The following is a 21,768-nucleotide window of genomic DNA, read 5'->3' on the forward strand; positions in this document are numbered from 1 at the left end:
TTATTGTATGGGGGCACCTCTGGGGGCATTATTAGGTCATGGGGGCAACTCTGTGGGCGTTATTAGTTCATGGGGGCCACCTCTGGGGGCATTATTAGCTCATGGGGGCACCTCTGGGGGCATTATTAGCTCATGGGGGCACCTCTGGGGGCATTATTAGTTGATAGGGGCAACTCGGGGGGCATTATTAGCTCATGGGGGCACCTCTGGGGGCATTATTAGTATATGGGGGCACCTCTGGGGGCATTATTAGTTCATGGGGGCACCTCTGGGGGCACTATTAGCTCATGGGGGCATTATTAGTCCATGGGGGCACCTCTGGGGGCATTATTAGCTCATGAGGGCACCTCTGGGGGCATTATTAGCTCATGAGGGCACCTCTGGGGGCATAATTAGCTCATGAGGGCACCTCTGGGGGCATTATTATTGTATGGGGGCACCTCTGGGGGCATTATTAGCTCATGCAGGCACAGCAGGGAATCCTACATACAGGGGGCATCCCACATTCCTACTTACTTTACTGCACATTACACCAAACAGTGCAGTTACTTTGGGAGCCTACAGGAGGGAGGAAGGGAAGGAAGTTGCTAGAAATGTGCGGAGCCTAAATTGTTTGTCTCGCAGGTTCTAAGGGGATGAAACGTATCTGGAAGGAATCATCTTGGAGGACTGAGCCGGATGGAGAGGAAAAGGGAAAGTGACGCCTCAGATCAAAGAAGACATCACCTGTGAGTCACTGTATGACGGTTTTCTTATTTTGTAGAACATCATTTAGTAGGGGCGCCCCGAGGTGGAAAAGGTTGGGAAGCACTGTGCTAATCTGTCCCCCTGCGCCCTCTGGCACATGCTGTCATCTGATTGGGCCTCTTACCTAATCAGATGACAGCAAGTACCAGCGCCCTCTCCTCCAGACATCTGCCTTGGCGGCCCAAGCTATGTCCTATGGCCGTATCTTTACCGCGTTGAGCCCCAGCTTGTGCTGCATCTACATTATCTGTACTCAGAGATATCACTGTGTTATCTGTGGTGTTACATAGGACTGCAGGGGACATCTACTACATTATCTGTACTCAGAGATATCACTGTGTTATCTGTGGTGTTACATAGGACTGCAGGGGACATCTACTACATTATCTGTACTCAGAGATATCACTGCGTTATCTGTGGTGTTACATAGGACTGCAGATGACTACTACATTATCTGTACTCAGAGGGATATCACTGTTATCTGTGGTGTTACATAGGACTGCAGGTGATATCAGGTGACTTCTCCAGGTTGCAGAAGTTCAAACTTCATCATGCCCTGCTGACAGTTTATAATGGGAGTTGTAGTTTTGCAGCATGTGGCTCTTCAGGTTGCAGCACTACAACCCCCATCATTTCCAACTGGCAGTTCATGATGAGAGTTGTAGTTTTTCAGCTGTAGAGTCAAAGATTGGAATACAATGATTAGACAATGACACATACAGTCCATTAATTATAGGGGGCAGTAGTGCAGTACATGAGGTGGAGGCAGTGACAGTGCATTAGAACATGGTGGCACATTAGAGTAATTGGATATAACGTTAGATAGGACTTTGCCTGATCGGGGGGAGATGGGGGGGCCCCAAGCTAAAATTTTGCACCAGGGCCCATCAGCCTTTAGCTACGCCCCTGGGGAGGAGCGCACTGACCGACTCTCCAGCAGGCGTTTCACATTCGGTGGCATCTTTGTGCAGCAGGATATGCCCCATGACTGGCACCACTAGATGGCGCCTGTGTGTGCTGATACATAATGTGTGCAGACAGGTTTTATATCAGTCTCTTTTATTGGGGCAGTAAGACATCTATATGGTGGTGTGATCTATAATGTGTCTGTATGTTAGTGTATTGCATCTCTCTACTTACATAGCCAGCCTCCTCTCACTCTTCAGTGCTCGACTCTTCTTCTGTTGTCACCGCTCCCTCTTCAGCTCCTTTGCAAAATCACTTTCAGTCTCCTCTCTATTGTACATAAAACTTATATCATGTTATATATAACTATATAAAGACTGGGAGACATTATCCCAGTCTTTAGCGCCAATGTCAGAGTATGCCACTGTGTGATGAAAAGTACGGGGTCATACCTGATAGTGTCGAGAGTGGGCCACCGTGGGGGTGAGGGGTGAAAGGGGGGTGATACTCATGCCTTATCAGGTCCTTCGTCCTCATTGATCTTATATTTGTCAATCCTGTTATAGAGGAAAAAAGAGAATGATGATTAGTAATTTCTTTTAGCAGCTATATAGGGTTAGCTATAGAAAATATTCAGATGTTTGGAATTTATTTTCCTTCTACAAGTTAGACCAACAACAGCCATCTGCAGGGGAATCCAGAATACGAAACATATTGGCAAGTCTTCCACAACTAGTGATACACAGAACTTTCCATATTTATTTCAGAAAGTGGCCATGGGGTATAAGGAGATAAGTGGCCATAGGGGATATGAAAATAAGCGGCCATGCACAGCATCATCATTTACTTCTATGGCCATAGACTAACCAGCAATGCACAGTGCATGGCTGTTTACTTTATGAGAGCATGGACACCTATCACAATGATAGAAACCCCGGCCCCATGAGGCAGGGCATTTGATGTTACCATACGTGGTGGTGTGTGTGTAGGGGGGGTGGTTTGATATTCACAGCTCATCAGGGTCCTCGACCTCTTCATCAATCCTGTTATAGAGGAAAAGAGAGAATTAGATTTGGTAATCTGTTATAGCAGCTATATAGAGGTAAGGGGCTGTATTATAGCTTTCTGACTTCTCCATGCCGCTATGCTTCCTGCCTCTGGCTGTGCTGGGCATTGTAGTGCAGCCCCAGCCACTGGAATAGAGTTGTGTTGTAATTCCCTGCACAGTGGCTAGAGGCACCATTGTGCAGGGAAGAACTGTGATGGCACCCCAGCCACCGTACAATGAGAATAAAGATTCACTTACCAAGGTTCTGGATCCTCAGCTGTAAAAGAAAAACAGAGATTACATTTACTGAGATGTTAAATATAAGGAAAACAACCAATCCCTCCCCCATGTTGGTTGTACAATCCTATGGTTTACATGGTGGACAAATTGAGTGCTGGGGGGGGGGGGGATTGTGGGGGGTAATGGAGACTGGCAGGGGGATGGTGGCGGGTGGAGGATGGCAGGGGGTTGCGGGATGGTGGAGAGGATACATGCCAGGGAGATGGGGGATGGGGGGGTGGATGATGGTAGATGGCAGGGGACGGAGAATGGTGGGGGGATGGCGGGGGACGGAGGATGGTGGGGGTGGGTTGATGGTGATACTTACAGTGCAAGTCACACACTGTAGACCATTTCTGTAATGATAAAACAGGGTAAAGCAAGTTCGTATCATTGGAAGATGTTATTCTTGATGACACCAGGCTTGGGGGGCAGAGGACTCAGGATAGGGTGGGGGAGGGGAGGGGGAGATACTTACTCCTAAACTCCTACTCCAACTCTGAAGAGTTCCGAGATCAGCAGCGCCTTATCATTCATGTATGTCATCATGTGTGGCTGATGTAACTCTGTGATGTCATAAGAAAGCAGACAGCATATCAGATTCCAGATCATTGCTAAGATAGATAGATCACCCCCCCCCCCTCCTTCTTGTCTCTGTCTTAAATGAGCCCAATATTTGGTCAAGTACTGCTGCAAACAAGCCCCATTCAGCGAGAGCACCACTAACTTGCAGTGCCTTTACAAGCCACAATAAATTGTGCAGCCAATGACATAAGATATCGGCCTCACAGGTTTGGTAACTCAGCTCCATTGAAGTGAATGAAGCTTAAAGGGGTAGTACGGCGTTTTTCTTTTTCTGCTTAATTAACACACATTACAAAGTTATATAACTTTGTAATGTGTGTTAAAAAGCTGTCTGCCCCCCCAGAAGTTAAATAAAGTATACATACCAAAACACTGTCGACCTCGTCCTCTTCTCCCAGGGGCCATCTTGGGTCGATGTCGTCACAGCAGGGGGAGGTCCTGGTCTCCTTCCTATTCGCTGTCTTCCACAGCATGTGACGCCAGCAGCCTTTTCTCTCCCATTCACTGCACCCGAACCCGTAAGTGAGGACGCGGCCAGCTGGAAATTCAAACGGCGGTCAGCACCAGTGGGGTGTTAAGTATATTTTCAGTCTATGCCGCACTACCCCTTTAATTGCAAACCACACCTGAACTGGAAGCAAGATTGGAGCTGTATCTCTAAGAAAGTGGCCATCTTTTTGTACCACTGAATAACCCCTTTAATAATATTCGAGGCTTCACCAGTGCCAAATTTTGGGGCATAGCAACTGAGACTGTGTATGCTGTGTGTATCAAACAGAACAGAAAAATTCACCCCAGAACAAGGGGGCAGAGCACAAGCAGGACGGGTGTGGCCTAAAGTGATATGCCATGCTAAAAATTTCTATTACCTTTGTCTGCAGTATGCCAACAGCTGGTTTAAAACCTGGTGCATTTGAAGACTACCAAAGATGTTTTATGGCCGAATCTCCACTATTTTATCACGATTCCAGATATAGACTATACAGAGCTTAAAGGGGAACTTCAGGTAGACTGGGGGATGAAACTTCTGCAGAAGCAAATAGCATTACTTACCCATCTATCCTAATTTTGAAACTACCAAAAATTCATTTGTTTTGTGTTTTTATGTTCTGTATTGTGTTTCTGCACTTCCTGCTTGAGCAGTTGTACACAGTACTACAGGTTCCAGAATGCAATGCTTTCCCTCACCCTGTCCTCCACCCTGCCCATTCCCCGCCCAAATATTGAGCCCCACAATAAAGACTTTATCTGATACTATCTTACATGGGATATACCGTTTATGCTTTGTTTTTATTTTGTCTAGGTGGGATTGGCAGTGCCGACTCTGATCATCTCTGTCGTTTAGTATCATTTAATTGTGCTACTGCATCATTTTTGTGAATACGCTGCAGTACTGCAATGAAACTCCAACATATGTGAACATAGCCCTAATTTCACTGCAGAGTTTTGCACAACCAGCGAAGTTGCAGCAGCTGCTTCTGGCTGGTCAGAGATGGTGAATTACTCAGGGGATTGGGGGATCCAGCCAAGCCTCCTGTGACATCACGCCCTGACCCCTGTCTGCATCATCAGCCTGTGCTCTGCAAACACACACAATGTGAGACAGTGGCATGGAATATTTGTCCCCTAAGGTGGGAGAGCAGTGGGAGCAGGAGACAATGTGGATTGGCATAGAGTCCATTTTTCTTCATGTCCTTGATTTCAATCAGCTACCAGTGTGGCAGAACCATACAGATATGGTTATACATTGTATAGACACATCTATATAACTTTTAATAGAAAACAAGCTGTCCTTATGAGGAGTTCCCCTTTAAGTGGCAAGGAGTGGGTAAATGTATAAAAATTTGTAAATTCTCAAAAAAATCTCAAGTCTTCAGCTTATTAGTGGTGTTTTCTTTTCAGTCTTTTTTAAAGGAATTGAGAGAGCTTTTGGTTGAGGCCAGAGATGTGTCTATCATCTCAGTGGAGGAATATAGATTTATCTACAACCCTAAACCGACCATTGCTATCATGTATGCTTTACCCAAGGTGCATAAGGAGACTACACAAGAGACTATTCAGGGTAGACCCATAGTTTCAGGCAACAACAATCTGACCTAAGGTGCCAGCATCTATGTTGGTAAGATACTGGCACCCATTGTCCTCGTGCTACCGTCCCACCTCAGGGACACCAAGAATACCGTCAATAAACTTACAGGAATCCCTGTTACTGAACATACACTACTGGCCAGTCTTGATGTAGGGTGCCACAATTGCGCACAATCAGTTCACTCCGGCCCTTCTTGATTTTTTTTTTCCTCAATCACAATTATTTTTTATTTTAAGACAATTTTTATAATCCAATTGAAAGGGACTGCTATGGGAAGCACATATGCACCCACATATGCTAATTTATTTTTAGGGTGGTCAGGGTCAGATTTGTTTTTTTTTTAAGGTAGGCATATTGACAATATCCTAGGGCTGAGGGACAGCAGCTGAAAGAATTTTGAAGACTTTGTATGTATATTGAACAACAATGAGGTGGGAATGCATTTCACACATGAAATTTTTGGATTTAACCACTTCCATCGATTCGCAACTCAATATTCTGACAAATATTTACCACAAACCTACTTCCACCAGTGGTTTTCTCCATTGGCATAGCTGGCATCCTAAACACCTACGTAGGAGAATCCCTATTAGTCAGTACCTGAGGGCTAAGCGAAATTGCTCTAGTGACGCTGACATTAAGCTAGAGTGTAACACTCTACAGAAGAGGTTTAAAGAACATAGATATCCAGAAAGACCCTTATTTACGGTGTAGCTGAGAGCATGTCATAGCAATAGGCCCACAGTGAAAGTAAGGATAGAATTTTCGAGCAGAGGCAATTGGACACATCATACTATGTATAATGATCTCAGTGAGGTAGTTAGAAAGACTTACTGTTGAGAGCCCAATTTGCGGGGGAAGGGGGGGGAAGACAGGTAGCATACATGGCAGATAGGACAGGGCTGCTAGTACTTGTGATGAGATCATGTGGCTTGGGGGGAAAATATTTGCTACTACAGGGCTCCAGTCAGGGTGGGGGCATGGTAGCTGAATTTTGTGCTTTAAAAGGGAATGTGTCGCAAAGTTAAAAAAAAAAATAAAAAATAAAAAAAAAATGTTTTTTGTTTTTTTTTTACATGTAAGGAAATATGAAAAAAAAACTACATTTTTATTTATCCCAGTAATGACCACCAGGAGGGTCTGAAATATGGATGCTGGAAAAAAAAAAAAAAAGAAAAGAAAAAAAGGGTAGTCCCTGCCCAACTGCTCCGACATCACCTCCCTCTTTTCACAGGGGAAAAAAAGAGGTGATATTGTGTACTCTTGGGCAGCATCATTTTGTTGTTGTCTGCACAGCAGTACAGATAGAAGAACCATGTCCCTAGCCTTTCATAATACACCTCAACCTGCCGCAGAACCACATACAGCTTGCCTGCCCACACTCATCTTCCGCACTTCTCACCACCAATCCCCCTCATGCACATAGTATCGTTGTTACTCTTATACAGACAGCTCATGCCACACATTACACAGGTAGAGGATATATACATATACATGACAGTACAGGCTATTGTTCCCTGGTGTCAGCAGTGCCACACATTTCACAGGTAGTGCAGCGAGAGAGGCTGGGGGTGACAGTACATTTCCCATAGTTAGTGTACATTAGGAATTTGTCTACATAACATTAGAAAATACATTTGTCCAGAGTTATCCTTTAGGTTTGTACTTAGTGTAGTTCTGACCATCACCCACACTGATTAGGCAGCTCAGAGATAGTAAGTGCTACACTTGACTATCACCAGCAGCAGTACGACAGCTGCTGCTTTATTCCAACAGGAGACTGGGGGTATTTCAGTAGTCAGGCATTTAACATGCATACAGGGCAACTAAAATGTAGTGTGGCTGTATTGCAACTCACAAGTTGTTGTTACCCAAGGTTAACCCCGGATATGACAACCATCAGGTCAGTGTGACCACATTACTATCTATTAGCTGCAAGACTTTTTTTTTTTCCTTTTTTTTTTTTTATAACATTTATTTTTCCATAAAAAAGATGTGGTTTACAACAAACTTCAAAAACCAGTAAGCAGGTCACCACACCAGTGAACTGCTTTCACCATATACAAAATCACTAAAGCCTCAAACGATTACCTCCCCCCCCCCCCCCCCCCCCCATCCCACACCCTCCCATTCGGCACGGCAGAGAGGAAAAAATAAAAACTCCAGCCACATACCAGGTCACATTACATTTCCCCTAGCTTTAATTCTCACTCCACTTTCCCCAGATTTTCTTGTGCCCACTGAGTGCCTTCCTTGAAGACCGAGCTGTTATATATTCATAGCTTTTAACTTTCCCCACTAAATTAATCCATTCTTTCAACTGAGGAGGATCTTCCTTCACCCAGTGTCTCACAATCAACCCAAATACCCTTAGCAACAAGGTACCATTCTCCCCATTGTCCATGATTCCCCCCCAAAACCATCTCCACAGCTGTTAATTGTAGAGCCTTGTTCAAGCATCTCTTCATATGAGGTACGATTCCCCTCCAGAAATCATTCACCCTTGGACATTCCCAGATCAGGTGTACAAGGTCGGCCCTCTCCATACCACATTTCTTACAACAAACGATCCCATTACCCTGAAATCTAGGGAATCTATAGTAAAGCCAGTACAGAATCTTTAAAAAAATAACCCTATGTCATACTACTAGAGGCATTACCCGCATTCTTAAAGGGGTTGTCCGGCGATAAAAAATTACTCACAGAACACCACACATTACAAAGTTGTACAACTTTGTAATGTATGTTATGTCTGTGAATGGCCCCCTTCCCCGTGTTTCCCCCCACCCACGCTAGACCCGGAAGTGTGGTGCATTATACTCACCGCATGTCGTGTCGTCCACGGTCTCCGATCCTCAGCAGTGACGTCTTCTTCGGGAGGCCGGCGGATCTTCCCGAGTGCCGGCCGCCCTCTGCAGCGTCATCCGAAGCTCAGCCGCGATTGGCTGAGCATAACTGTGCTCAGCCAATCGCGGCTGATAACGCGGCCACGTCATCAGCTGCTCAGCCGCGATTGGCTGAGCACAGTTATGCTCAGCCAATCGCGGCTGAGCTTCGGATGACGCTGCAGAGGGCGGCCGGCACTCGGGAAGATCCGCCGGCCTCCCGAAGAAGACGTCACTGCTGACGATCGGAGACCGTGGTCGGCACGTGACAGGTAATGTATAGCGCACCACACTTCCGGGTACACGGGTGGGGGTGGTGGGACACGGGGAAGGGGGCCATTCACAGACATAACATACATTACAAAGTTGTATAACTTTGTAATGTGTGTTATTCTGTGAATAATTTTTTTTATCGCCGGACAACCCCTTTAACACACAGACTCCAAGTTTCATCTGCAATTGATCCAAACACCTTCTCCCACCTAGTTACTCTGGTTAATTTCGTCGAATTTGCTTCCCTTATAAATTTATAAACTTTAGTGAGAATTTTCAATCTATTCCCCCCTTCTAAACTCTCCATCACCTCATGTGACTCAATAAAAAAAAAACTTGTTTACCCTGAGTGGCATTAAATGCATACACAACTTGAATATACCAAAACTTATGATTTTCATTTAGTGCATAATTAACCTTTAACTCTTCAAACGAGATTAACTTCCCTTCTTTAAACAACTGACATACTCGCGTGACCCCCCCTTGTCTTCCAAAATCCAGCCATCTCTTCTCCCATAAATTCTCTAAACTCTGTGTTCCCCCCAACCCTTCACCCAACAAAGCCCTCCCAGATTCTAATATTTCAAACACATTACTACCCTCCCCAATGTGCCCCATTATATAGTTCAAAACGGGTGCAGAGATCCCCCTCGCCAAACCGTGGGCTCCTGCCGCAATAAAGTAGAGCCCGAAGTCAGGCAGGGATAGACTCCCCCCCCCAAAAGCCTCCAAAGTCCCCCAGAGGAAGCCCCACTCCACCCTATCAAAAACCCTAATGGCATCCAAAGACAGGATGGAGTGGGGCGCCTCTGTACCAATCTGCACATTTGCAAAAACCCTCTCAATGTTGTCAAAAATCAAACGCCCTGGCACAAATCCAACTTGCTCCCTCCCTACTAGATCCGGCAGCATCTTGGACAACCTCCCTGCCAAGACCTTTGCTATAATTTTAAAATCAGTATTAAGGGAGATCGGCCGGTAGGACTCCACAGCTCTAGGATCTCTCTCCTTCAATATCAGAACAATGTTGGCTTCCCTCATAGAACTTGGCAAGGTCCCCCCCTTACAGGATTCATGAAACACTTCAAGAGTTAGCTGCAAGACTTATGATGCAGCCAGAGCCTTTTAGCTTTAAACTGAACTCTTCCCTCCTACATCACCCACATCTCCACAAAAGACCTGGTAACCCAGTTCCCTCCCCAATAAGCATGCTCACCATCATTTTACACCTTTATTACACCGCTTACAGACATGGTGACTCCATACAGTAGTGTCAGACATAAGAACCATCAGTGAATGGTGCATGAACAGTGACAATAAGAACAGGGGTAAAGGGTGAAGATAGGGAAGTGATACAGCTCACTCACCTTAATAGCAGTTCCCAGAGTGCATTAGAACCCATCTGAGTCAGGTATGACACATTACATGATCCTATCAAGCTGCAGGACAGTCATCCATCACACTTCCTCACATTATAAAACCATTTTGTTATTGGACAAGGCATTTACAAGTCAATAGTACAATAAAAAAAGTTTATTCTAAAATACAAATGTACACAGAGGGTTAAAAATCCAGGCAGCAGCACTCAGCGGATGCTCTGGTGAATGATGCTCTTGCTGCTTCTTGCCTTCTCCTTTTCCTTCTTTGTGGCAGGATCCACTTCAAAGCATTTCCACAATCTGAGGGTCTCGTCTGCTGCTGCGGAGGCCACGGTGCTGCTGTCTGGACTCATTGCCAGGCTGAGGACTCTGGCGCTGTGCCCTGGGGAAGGAACCATTGTTGGGTGACTAAAGCCCATGTAACAGGACCAGGTAGTCATTAACAGCAAGGGAGTATACTTACCTTTCAATTCTGTCACCCGGGTCATTGTGGGATACTTCCAGATCACCAGCTGGTTCTGTGCAAAGCCGTGACCAGAGATCAATTCCTTATAGTTTGCGGACCACAGGATGGAGCAGACCTGGAAAAGGCAACATGTTAGAATGTCTGCATGATCACAATCACAGCTCTGTCATAAGGGGGATGAGCCATCACAAGGATGCACTTACCTGGGAGTGAGTGTCTACAGCGTTCAGAGACGTCCCTGAGCACACGTTCCAGATTCTGATATGTCTGTCGCTTGTTCCACCACCAGTTGCAAGGACGTTAAACTGCCACGGGCACCAGGCCACAGCCTATGAAGAAAACTGTAGTGAGTAGACCATACTACCTGACTCAGTCAGTGGTAAAAAACAGGTATTGTGGTTTAGTGATCTTCAGTCAAATATATCTGATATAGGACCAAGCCATTCTACATGACAAACTAAACCTTAAACTATGGTGCAGAGCTGCACTTACAAGTCAGAGTTTCTTTTTAGGGGGAGAAAGTTTGTCAGACATCCTTTGTAGTATTTACACCCAAGGTTTGAAATCAGGGGAACGGGGTAATCTAACAACTAAGGCTGCAGTACCACCCTGCACCACCAGATGTCACCTTATCAATAAAACCACCCACTATTTTATACAAACGAACACTGGGCTTAGTTCATAAAAGATAAAAATGATTTTTATTATGTATAAATAGGTACCAAATAGACAAATTTCATTGAAGTTAAAAAAAATGACCACAATAATAAAAAATACAATTTAAAAAAGGTGTCAGCAGAAATAAATCATGGATATTGCAATTGTGAGAATGTCTCATATTAACCTCTATCTTAGTATATTACACGGGGGTATATATGTATCAGATTACTAAAAAGTCTCCTAATGTCCCCTATGTTTCCATTCACTTAAAGAGAGGTCTAACATCAGCTGCTATTACCATCCAATATTATTGCACTCATCCATGCTGCCAGAACACCAAGTGGAGCCGCCCCTACGCACGTTTTGTTATGTTCCCTGAGGAAGTTAATTTGCCTTGCAGGTCCACACTACAGTGATCATGAAAGTTATTGCATGCCACTACTTAAAAGGCCTACTTTTTTGTATCACTAATGTGAACTTGTTTTCCATCACCCAGAAGATCATGGGTCTGCAAACTGTTGCAAAACTACATTTCCCATCATGCCTGGACAGCCAAATCCAAAGCTTTAGCTGTCCAGGCATGATGGGAGTTGTAGTTTTGCAACAGCTTGAGAGCCACGGTTTGGAGACCGATGTAGTAGAGATTAGCAAATTGACAGCATGAGCAAAGCAAATCACTATTCCCATCTGCATTCTACAGGCTTTGAAGTCTGTTCAACACCACTCCTCCCTGGTTGCTGAGAGAAGATGGATCTAGTCTTAGGAAACAGAAGTCTCCCAGGACTGGATCCAGCTTTTCTCAGAAGCCAGGGAGGAACAGCACAGAGCCTGATGAGCAGAATCCAGTTTTGAACTAAGCGATTTGCTTGTCTCTACCCACAATTCAAATATCCTCAAAGGGGTTATCCAGCGCTACAAAAACATGGCCACTTTCCCCCTACTGTTGTCTCCAGTTTGGGTGGGGTTTTGAAACTCCGTTCCATTGAAGTAAATGGAGCTTAATTGCAAACCGCACCTGAACTGGAGACAACAGTAGGGGGAAAAGTGGCCATGTTTTTGTAGCGCTGGATAACCCCTTTAACTTGTGAGCAGTTTGTGCCAATAGACTGCCTTTTGATTTGTAGCATGGGAGTCAAATCAGACTAGAGTGCAGCTCTGGAGTTGAATACAGGATGGAACCTCTGATAAATACATCTGCTAGTGCAGTCATTAAGCACATGCATAAGAGTGCAGCTCTGGAGTACAATTTAATCCATAGTTTCTCACCTTGACAGCGCCTTGGTGTTGTGTGAAAGTTTGGACAGGTGAGAACTCTCCAGAGTCTCCTTGGACACAGGGCCAGATATTCACCAGGTTATCATTTGCCCCACTGGCTAGATAGCGGCCATCAGGCGACCATTTCAAGCCGCAGACTTCTTGCGTATGTCCAGTCAAAGTGGACACGTGATGCTGAGCAACTCTGACATCATGGTGGTGGATATGTCCTGTCCTTGAGCCACTAAAACAGCCAACAAAATTACAAGCAATGAATACAAAGGTAGGTTACAACTCTAGGGCCTTATTGCACTGCATCAGTGAGGGCTATGGGTGTTCTATATACTGAGCCACACAAGTGCAAATGCACAAGTAGATAAAGATACATTACATTTAAATTAATTGTTTGGTCTCTTGACACATCAGCCCCTGTAGCAACTATAAGGGTAAGAGCTGCTTCTAACCTGGATAGGATGTGGTTGTTCCAGCTAAGGGCACCAACACGTGATGAGTGGCTGACCATATTCCGGAGACGCTTCTGCTGCTGAACATCCCAGAGCTAGAGGAACAGAGGGAAATGTTATAGGAGATTTCTCTTGCCACACCCATCCCTTGTGTTGTATGGGAGCAGAGCTGCACTGAATGGTTGTCAGCTGTGAAACCAGACAAACTATTGTGGAATGAGCAGCGTTCAAGCCAATATTGGAATGGGGAACCTGCAGCCCTTCAGATGCAAAAGGACAGTGTCATACCCAAAAAGCCAATGGTGGTCCAGGCCTGACTGGAATTCTAGTTCTGACGGCTGAAGATTCCCCATTCCCTGCTTCAATTCCTTTTTAAGTGTCACTGTTGTTTACATTTTTTTTTGCAGAAAACAGTACAGGCGATTTTAAGAAACGTAACTGGGTATATTAGCCGAAAAATGCATTTTTATCATGAAAAAGCAGTTTGAAGCTCCCCCCTCCCCTATGGAGAGGGGAGGCAGATGAGGCACCAAAACAGAACAAAGTTAAAAATTTACAGCTACATAGGGCTCTCTCCTCTGAAGTCAGCACTGATCTCTGAATACCAGCTTTCACACAGCTCCCACTGTGTAACCCTTTGTTCTCTGCTGGTGACTAATCTACCTCCTCCCCCCTCCCCTCTTCATAGGTTACACAGGGCTTGACTGATGTAAACTAGTCAAGATTTCCTGATTATCAGTGAAGGGGGGGGGGGGACCTGGGGAAAGTTCTTTTTTTAACGCAGATAATGGCATATTTGCCTAAAACCCAATTACAAAGTTTCCTAAAATCACCTATACTATTGATTTCTGCAAAAAAAAATAAAAATTTAGACAGTGACTTTAACATTTGATGCAGACAGGAAAATAAACCCCAGATGTTGGCCTCACCTGTACTTCAGCGTTGCTTGTCCCTACTGCTAAATAATTCCCTTCCTTGATCCAAGAGACAGACGAGATGTATTCTTCGGCATTCTCCATCTGCAGCAGCAGGATAATGTCACCTGTGTGGTAGTTCCACACATACACCGAGTCATTCAGTGCCACGGCCAGGACATTCTGAGAGCTCCAGTCAATGAGGTTCAGGTCTGGAAAGAGTCAAGTTGTGCATTCAGCATTTAAAAATGTGCTTTCCTCCAAGAACCACTTTGTGGCTGCACGCAGTATTGCAAGTCAAGATCATCAACACCAAGTTTCTATATCCCACACCTTCTAAATCAAAGTCTGCGGGTCTAGAACTTACAGTAATCATTTCTGATGTCTGGAGCATCAAGGACTCTGTCTGGCATGGATGGGATGTATCTGCCAGGCTTCTTGCTGGAGCCAGGAGTAGTCTTCTGACTGTATAGAACCTTCAAGTTGTTCTGATAACCTAGAAGAGATGAAAAAAACAAGAATGAATCAGGCCCTTTGTCTAAGTTAACAAAGGCCAACTCAGACCCAACAAACCTTCTGGGGCATTCAGAGGCTTCCCACCGAGACGCAAGATTTTGGCATCTTCCACATCAAAACCATTGAGGTTGGCTGCCCAGGCCTTCTGCTGCTCCTGTTATAAGACATAAGGGGGTAGACCGTGAGGCTAAGAGCAGCCTGACATCCATTGCAAGCCAATCTAAGCATGTATGTATGTATGTATGTATGAAGAACATGGCAGTGCCCACACAAACAGCATTCGGTGAGCCACACATACTATTGGTGACATGCATGCCTGACAATCCACTGCTGGGACAGACATGCACTACATGTCTACAGTGAGGAGACTAAACAGTTCTACACAGCACATGTATGTAGGGAGTGTGTTATCTGTACTAGTCACCTTCTTGGTGGGGGACTGGTCCACCGGCTCATTCTCCTTACTGAGCAGGAAGCTGGCCACGTCCATCTGCATGGCGCTGCGGTTGGGAATGAAGCGATCACCTCCAGCTCGGGATGGTGTGCCCTGCAGCTTTCCTGTAGATTTTCCTGACAAGACATTGCATGGTAAAGTACAGTAGTTTGCATAAGTGCAGCATTGACAAAAACAGTAAGTCTGTGTACAGATCCTCCCCCCCAAGCCCTGCAGCAGATGACTGTTGCCTGGTGTAAATTCTGCACATCCTAGAGTGTTCTGTGTCTGCAGATGGCTTGTTTAGATTTTCAAGCATAATACCAGGGGATTTGAGCTGGGAAGTCTGGGAGTTTTCAGCGCAGCTCAGCTCATGATCACATTAGTCCTGATATCAGCCGAGAAGGTATAATACAGCCAGTCTGCAGCTACGATTGGTATCGCCTTGTTGAATGTTCACAGTGCCCTCAACTGAGAGTACAACCCCTAACAATGAGGATAATTCATACAGCCATGACGATCCTTAGATACAACAGGCATTGCTTTACGACTAGGCTGTAAAGTGCTAGTCTGCAAGATCATGCAACAATTAAAGGGGTACGCTGGGCTGGGGGGGGCTTTTCTGCATATGGCCAGGAAGGAGGTGGATGAAGGCAATGATGTCCACTTACCTACCCATTTCCAGTACCGGGTCCCAGATCTCGCTGCTTCGGTATGCAGCGGCTGGCCACGTTCTAGCCCATGCAGCAATTCAGTGGCAGAGGAGGAATGCCGCCCCTGCTGCTGAACGGCTGAGTGAGCTGGAAGCGTCACATCTCAGGCCTGCATCACAGACCAGGAAGCGGTCGGCACCACAGACCAGAACAACGCAACCGGGACCCGGTGCTAGAATCGAGGAGGTAAGTAGACATCGTTGCCTTCACCCACAGCCTCCCTGGCCATACTTACCAGCCCGGAGTACCCCTTTAACCTTCTAAGCAAAAGCCCCATGTGGCCTTATCCAATAATGTAGCCTCCTAATTCGAAATGATCTATGAAGACCCACACATGGCGACAGCTCACCTGGCGTCTTTGATGGCGTTTTGCTGGAGCTGTGGGATCTGTTTGCAGCCTTCATTGGTGACAGGACGCTGGAGTTCACGGAGGTGTTGGCCGACGAGCAGGTCCCCTCTTTGGCTTTGCGCTGCCATCGTGCCAGGGGAGCATTTGTGATTGGGGTATCCAGCTTCAGGATGCTGTTTAGGTCACTCTCAAATACGAACTGCGCCATAAGGCTCCAATCTGCAACAAGAACGGCCTAAATGTTATGGAAAGTACTCCATCCCATAGGATCACACAGGAGGAAGGAGAAGGAGGAGGCTCACAAGCCGCCATAATGTCAACCACTGTAAATGGGTTGATTACAGGCACAGCCACTCCATTCAGTCTATAGGATCAGGGAAGGTCACGGTATATAGACTGAGGAATTCAGGACAGGGGACCCCGTGATCGGTGACAGGGGAAGATAACTACAATGGAAGTAACGAGGCAGATCAAACCCTAACACCATATCTCAATGTGCAGGGGAGCAGAAACAATGGCGGCCCCCACCTCTCCGGCTCTCGCACTCACCTCCGTGCTCGCCAGTAGACTCAACCGCTACTAACAGTCTCACGCAAGACGCTGCTTCGTTTTAAATCCCCGCCACCGCGCCTTCTGATTGGACGTCGAGGCCGCAGCGTCTCCATGACAACCACCAGGCACTACTGCAGGAAGTTTCAGAATCTGCGCTCTGATTGGACGGCGCACCCCGGTGCTAGGCGGGGATTCGTTCGAAGTAACCAGCTGCTGACTGCTGTGTGCAACGTCACCGGAAGTTGTTAGGCCACCATTTTTATTGAGGGTAAGATATACCAGAAACCATTTTTGTTGAGGGTTGATAGAAGAAAAGTTTCACATTGCAACAATGCAGCTGTGTACGACTTCTTGCAGTTGCGTTTTTTTTTCACAGCACCATACTAAGGTACATACATGTTTCAAAAGAAAAAAAAAATGCAATTTTATCATTGCTTTCGGGTTTGCATTTGTTTTATTACTTTAGTGCTCTCGCATTCTGACAGAATAAGCATTTACTTATGTATTTATATAAAATGTTTTATTATAGTGTACGTTCACAATCATGCAGAACATATAAGTGAAATAAATGTAACCTGTGGGTACACACTGCAATATATACAGGAGTATTGGGGCCACACATAAACATATTGTCTAGCACAGTCATATCCTGATATTTTCTATACCAGTACCTCATCATTAAGACCGGGTTCACACTATGTAAGACACCAGCCGCTCTGTGACAGTAGCAGCACCGTCCAGATGATGAACTTCATTTCCTTAGAATTGGGATGCAGACACATTCCTGTGCGCCCGCATGGCAATTATCTATAACTGACAATGTAAAGTCCGTCCCGAGGCACACTGTACATTGCCTGAACTGCCACTGTTGTGCGGCTGCTATTCAATGAATAGCAGCAGCACAAAACTGACATGTCAGTTTTTTCCGAGGCCGCAAGGAATCCTGGCCAGAGTGCCCATTGTATGTATACACTCCGGCCAGGATTCCATTACAAAGAATGTAATCTGCAATCTGCAATTTTATCATCAAAACAGCAACTACGGACGTTGTTTAATGAAAATATATGTAGTGTGAACATACCCTTATAATTTATGAATTATTCAGATATTGTTCTGGACCAGGAATGTAGCTGTTCACTTATTGCGTTATACAGAGCTCTCCTATCTGCCATTTTCCATCCCAGTCTTCTGGATCGGACCTCATTTGCCGCCATTCCTAACACCATTTCGCAATGCATAGTTGGTTGCCATTGCTGTGGCGCTTGTCATTCTCTGTTTCTGCCTGGACAGCTCCATTATAAGTCTATGGAGCTGCCTGGACAGGGATGACTGACATTGGGGAAGTAAAGTATTCTACTAGGCGCTGCTCCCCACTCATTCCCCTGATCAATGGGAGTCTCAATAATGAGACCCTCCTCAGATAAAAACTTTTAGCATATCAAAAAAAAAAAAGTTAATAACTGGTACTTTTTAATGGATCTGTCAGCAGTCTGTCGTTCCCCTTTCCCTCCCGGCAAGATCTTTGTAATGTTCACAAACGCTCTCAGTACCCGAATTGTCTGTCTTGTGTGCACAGCTAACAGTTAAAGTTGATGGAAGAGGAAGGATATGCAGCTGCAGCTTCTCTCTCTCTGTGAGACTGCTTGCTGTGACAGGGGAGGGGGAGCATGAGTAACATATCTTATTGGCTCAGAGCAGGCAGCACAGCTCTGACATCACGCCCACCCTCTCAGAAAGTAGAGAGAGAGAGGGAGAGAATATGCAAGTACAAAAGCATAGGGAGAATCTGTAGTTCAATTTTTTCATTACTTTATTGAAAAAGTTACAATATAATAAATACATGTTTACAGGCATTTTAATCAGACACAAAAGTATATGCTGCTTAAATACTGAGGTATAAATATGAAAATATGTAATCCACATGGCTGATCTGGTCCTGTCATATCTCAACATGGATGTGAGGTAGGAATCCAGGAATGGGAGGGAGGGGTTGTTATAGCACGGATACGTCAGCTAACATGATGGCGGTCTTCCCGGCACATACTGTAGTAAGAGGAAAAAAGCCTACTAAAACCCCAAAACACAAGAAGGTCCAAATCAGCAAAAACACAAATATCAGGGATGTGACATCCCACACAGGTAGCCGCAGCATGACCCCATGACCCCCCATCATGAATAGGTCATAGCTGGTAGTTTAACACAATTTAGGGGGGTGTTGTATGGGATAGGCCATCCATATTTTTCACCATATTTAAGATATCTGCTTGCTGTCAGCAAAGGAGATCTTTTCTTTCACCCCGAGGCAGAAAACCCTCAGAGACCTAATGCTACCCAGAGCTGCAGTGTGTCCCAATGTATCAGCTCAGGTAACAGCTATCCGCTTGGAGTCCAGTTTACAGAGCATTGTCTGGCCTGGTCCATTGTAGCAGATCCTCAACTAGGTTTTCAGCTATTCAGGGCCATCAAGCAGAGAGCATGATGAATTGTGCAAAGTTTGTTAGAAAGTTGGAGATTTTATTATTTAGCCTTTAAATGGGGACATCTTACAAAAATAGCCATTCTCCATATGTCATATTAGGGGATATTGGTGTAAGGACCCTCCTCTGCTATCTCTGGGGGACCCAGACCGTCTTAATATTACATAGCTCACTGTTCCCAATCCCAAACCAGTTGTTGCTCATGTAGTATGGAGCTCTGCAGAAGCACAATATGGCGGCATGCAAAGTCTCTGTGTACCTCCATACATGCTCTGCACTCAGCGGATTCCTTATATGATGTCAACTGACCGCTTTGTCTTGTTTCGATAAGAGGATCCCTTTAAAATTTCCTTTTTCTGTAAACCTGGATGACTTAAAAAAATTTCCTCCTCTACTCCTTCTAACGTTTTTATTCCTTGCTGTTTTGTAACATCCTTATAAATTTAGGTCTCCGCTGATGTTCATCACAGTGTTTAGAAGGTTTGTCTGCAAAGCCTGGAGGACAGAGGAGGAGGACAAAATATCAGTCAGGAGCTGGGACATAGATGATAAACCTGCATCCAGAACTACAGTATCTATATATGACAATACGTCACAGGAACAAGGAAGACGGCGAGATGAGTGGCAGACCAAAAGCCATTAGGATAGCAGCTGTAAGGTAAGTGAAGATATATATATATATATATATATATATATATATATATATATATATATATATATTTATTTATTTTATTCATCTTTTTTACAGCCTCAGCCATAGATCAAAAAACATAATTATTTTTTTTAAATTTCTCCTTAACAGTTATCTGCTCATGCTGATGGCCCAGGTCATAACAGTTTTGTCTGAGCAGAGTTAAGTTAAAATTTAGGTACATTCGGGTTCATGCAAACCCAAATTCTTTGCATTTGATTTCCGGTGAGTGAAGAATTTGAATGCAGACCTAGGAAGCCTGGAAAACATGGATGGTTTTTCCAGGACTCCCAAGGTTAGAATGCAACTTCCTCACTCACTCACACAACGTATATTTTTGTAAAACCACGGCGGTTGTTCAATGGCCGTCTATACGAAAATATACGTGCCATTGCTGCCTATGGAATCCCGGCCGGAGCGTATACACGTAGTATACGCTCCGGCTGGGATCCCTAGCAGCACAGCAAACAACTGACATTGTTTCTTGCGGCTGCTAGTCATGGAGGAGAAATCTCAGTCTTTTCGTTATGACCTGTTCTCTGTCTATAGTCTGTTCCTGGCTTTGGATCAAAAAAATCTATCAGACAATCTGTTGGTGTAATAGGGCCCTAATGCGCATGACCCCCATTGGGTCTAATGAGGGTCGTGTGCATTATGTTTTCATTGCATACTGGTATCTAATGGTGTGTTTACACAGACAGATTTCTCTGACAGATTTTTGAAGCCAATCCCAGGAACAGACTATAAACGGAACAGGTCATGAAGGAAAGATTAAGATTTCACCTCTTTTCAAACCCATTCCTGGCTTTGGCTTAAAAAATCTGTCAGATAAATCTTTGTGTGTAAAGGCACCATAAGGAGACCTGGGCGAGAAAGTCACCACTGATCTGACATTGTGCCAGTCTGACAGGTACACTTTAAGACACCTGAGTTATGGGCCAAGTAAATGTGGAATCTGGAATAAATAAATGAAGTTTTCACGAGGATTATTTTAATTTTAAAGCAGCTGTTAAGTGGTTTAATAAAATGAGAAAATTAGTTTTTACCTCGAAGGGTCCATTTACACACAAAGATTATCTGACAGATTATCTGTCAAAGATTTGAAGCCAAAGCCAGAAACAGACTATAAACAAACATCAGGTCATAAAGGAAAGCCCGAGATTTCTCCTCTTTTCAAATCCATTCCTGGCTTTGGCTTCAAATCTTTGGCAGATAATCTGTCCGATAATCTTTCTGTGTAAATGGACCCTAAGGGAATATTACCCCATACATACTGATATATTATTGAGTTTTATAAGAGTTGCAAATTACGCTAGTGCAGTCACCGCCACCTAGTGGCAGCTACAAGCATGTTCCCGTTACGTACAAACAACAGCTGTTCTGCCGTGAACTGCCGTTGTTTAACGCTACCTGCTGCTGGAACTAATCATGATGATTGTTTATTCCGGTCATAGGGAGCGTTAAACAACGGCTGTTCACGGCGGAAGGACCGTTCTTTGTACAGTGCGGGAACATAGCCTATATCTGTAAGTAAATAAGAGGATACACACCAAGCAGATTCCTATGGAGATGAGGACCACTACGGACACCATTAAGCCAATCAGAACACGGCCGTACACAGGGATCCCCTCGGCTGGAGCAGGACCTGTGCAAGACAATGTATATTTTATCAAGTACATTAGTGGTGACGGTAATCTCTGCACTGTGGAATGGATCAGTCAGCTGTGGAATGGAGGTAAATAAGAGATTGTTGGGGGGTCCCATGTATCACTGGTAATAGGGGGACAAGCCCCTATTCCTCCCCACCAACACAGGTACACTCACTTGACTGGTTCTCTAACTCCCATTTGTAGTTGTCAGTGTTCCTTCATCATGGGAGCTGCAGTAGTTGTAAGTGTTCCTGTAGTTATGGGAGCTGCAGTAGTTGTCAGTCTTTCCGTAGTTATGGGAGCTGCAGTAGTTGTCAGTCTTTCTGTAGTTATGGGGGCAGCAGTAGTTGTCAGTGTTCCTGTAGTTATGGGAGCTGCAGTAGTTGTCAGTGATCATGTAGTTATGGGAGCTGCTATAGTTGTCAGTATTCCTGTAGTT

The 21,768-nt window shown here is 44.9% G+C and overlaps 1 protein-coding gene across 1 annotated transcript; it reads right to left on the minus strand.

Annotated features, from left to right (window-relative positions):
- Nucleotides 1-10,036: 10,036 nt before the first annotated feature.
- Nucleotides 10,037-16,618, minus strand: CDC20 (cell division cycle 20). The gene is made up of 11 exons (XM_069979386.1): nucleotides 16,510-16,618; nucleotides 15,961-16,179; nucleotides 14,890-15,035; nucleotides 14,523-14,619; nucleotides 14,317-14,445; nucleotides 13,965-14,161; nucleotides 13,036-13,130; nucleotides 12,584-12,815; nucleotides 10,861-10,986; nucleotides 10,655-10,772; nucleotides 10,037-10,573 (listed from the first exon to the last, which is right to left on the minus strand). Exons 2-11 carry the CDS (start codon nucleotides 16,166-16,168, stop codon nucleotides 10,398-10,400), a joined length of 1,524 nt encoding a protein of 507 aa, XP_069835487.1. The 5' UTR covers nucleotides 16,169-16,179; nucleotides 16,510-16,618; the 3' UTR covers nucleotides 10,037-10,397.
- Nucleotides 16,619-21,768: the final 5,150 nt, after the last annotated feature.

This window comes from Dendropsophus ebraccatus, chromosome 8 (assembly GCF_027789765.1).
Source record: "Dendropsophus ebraccatus isolate aDenEbr1 chromosome 8, aDenEbr1.pat, whole genome shotgun sequence".
NCBI classification, from domain to species: domain Eukaryota; kingdom Metazoa; phylum Chordata; class Amphibia; order Anura; family Hylidae; genus Dendropsophus; species Dendropsophus ebraccatus.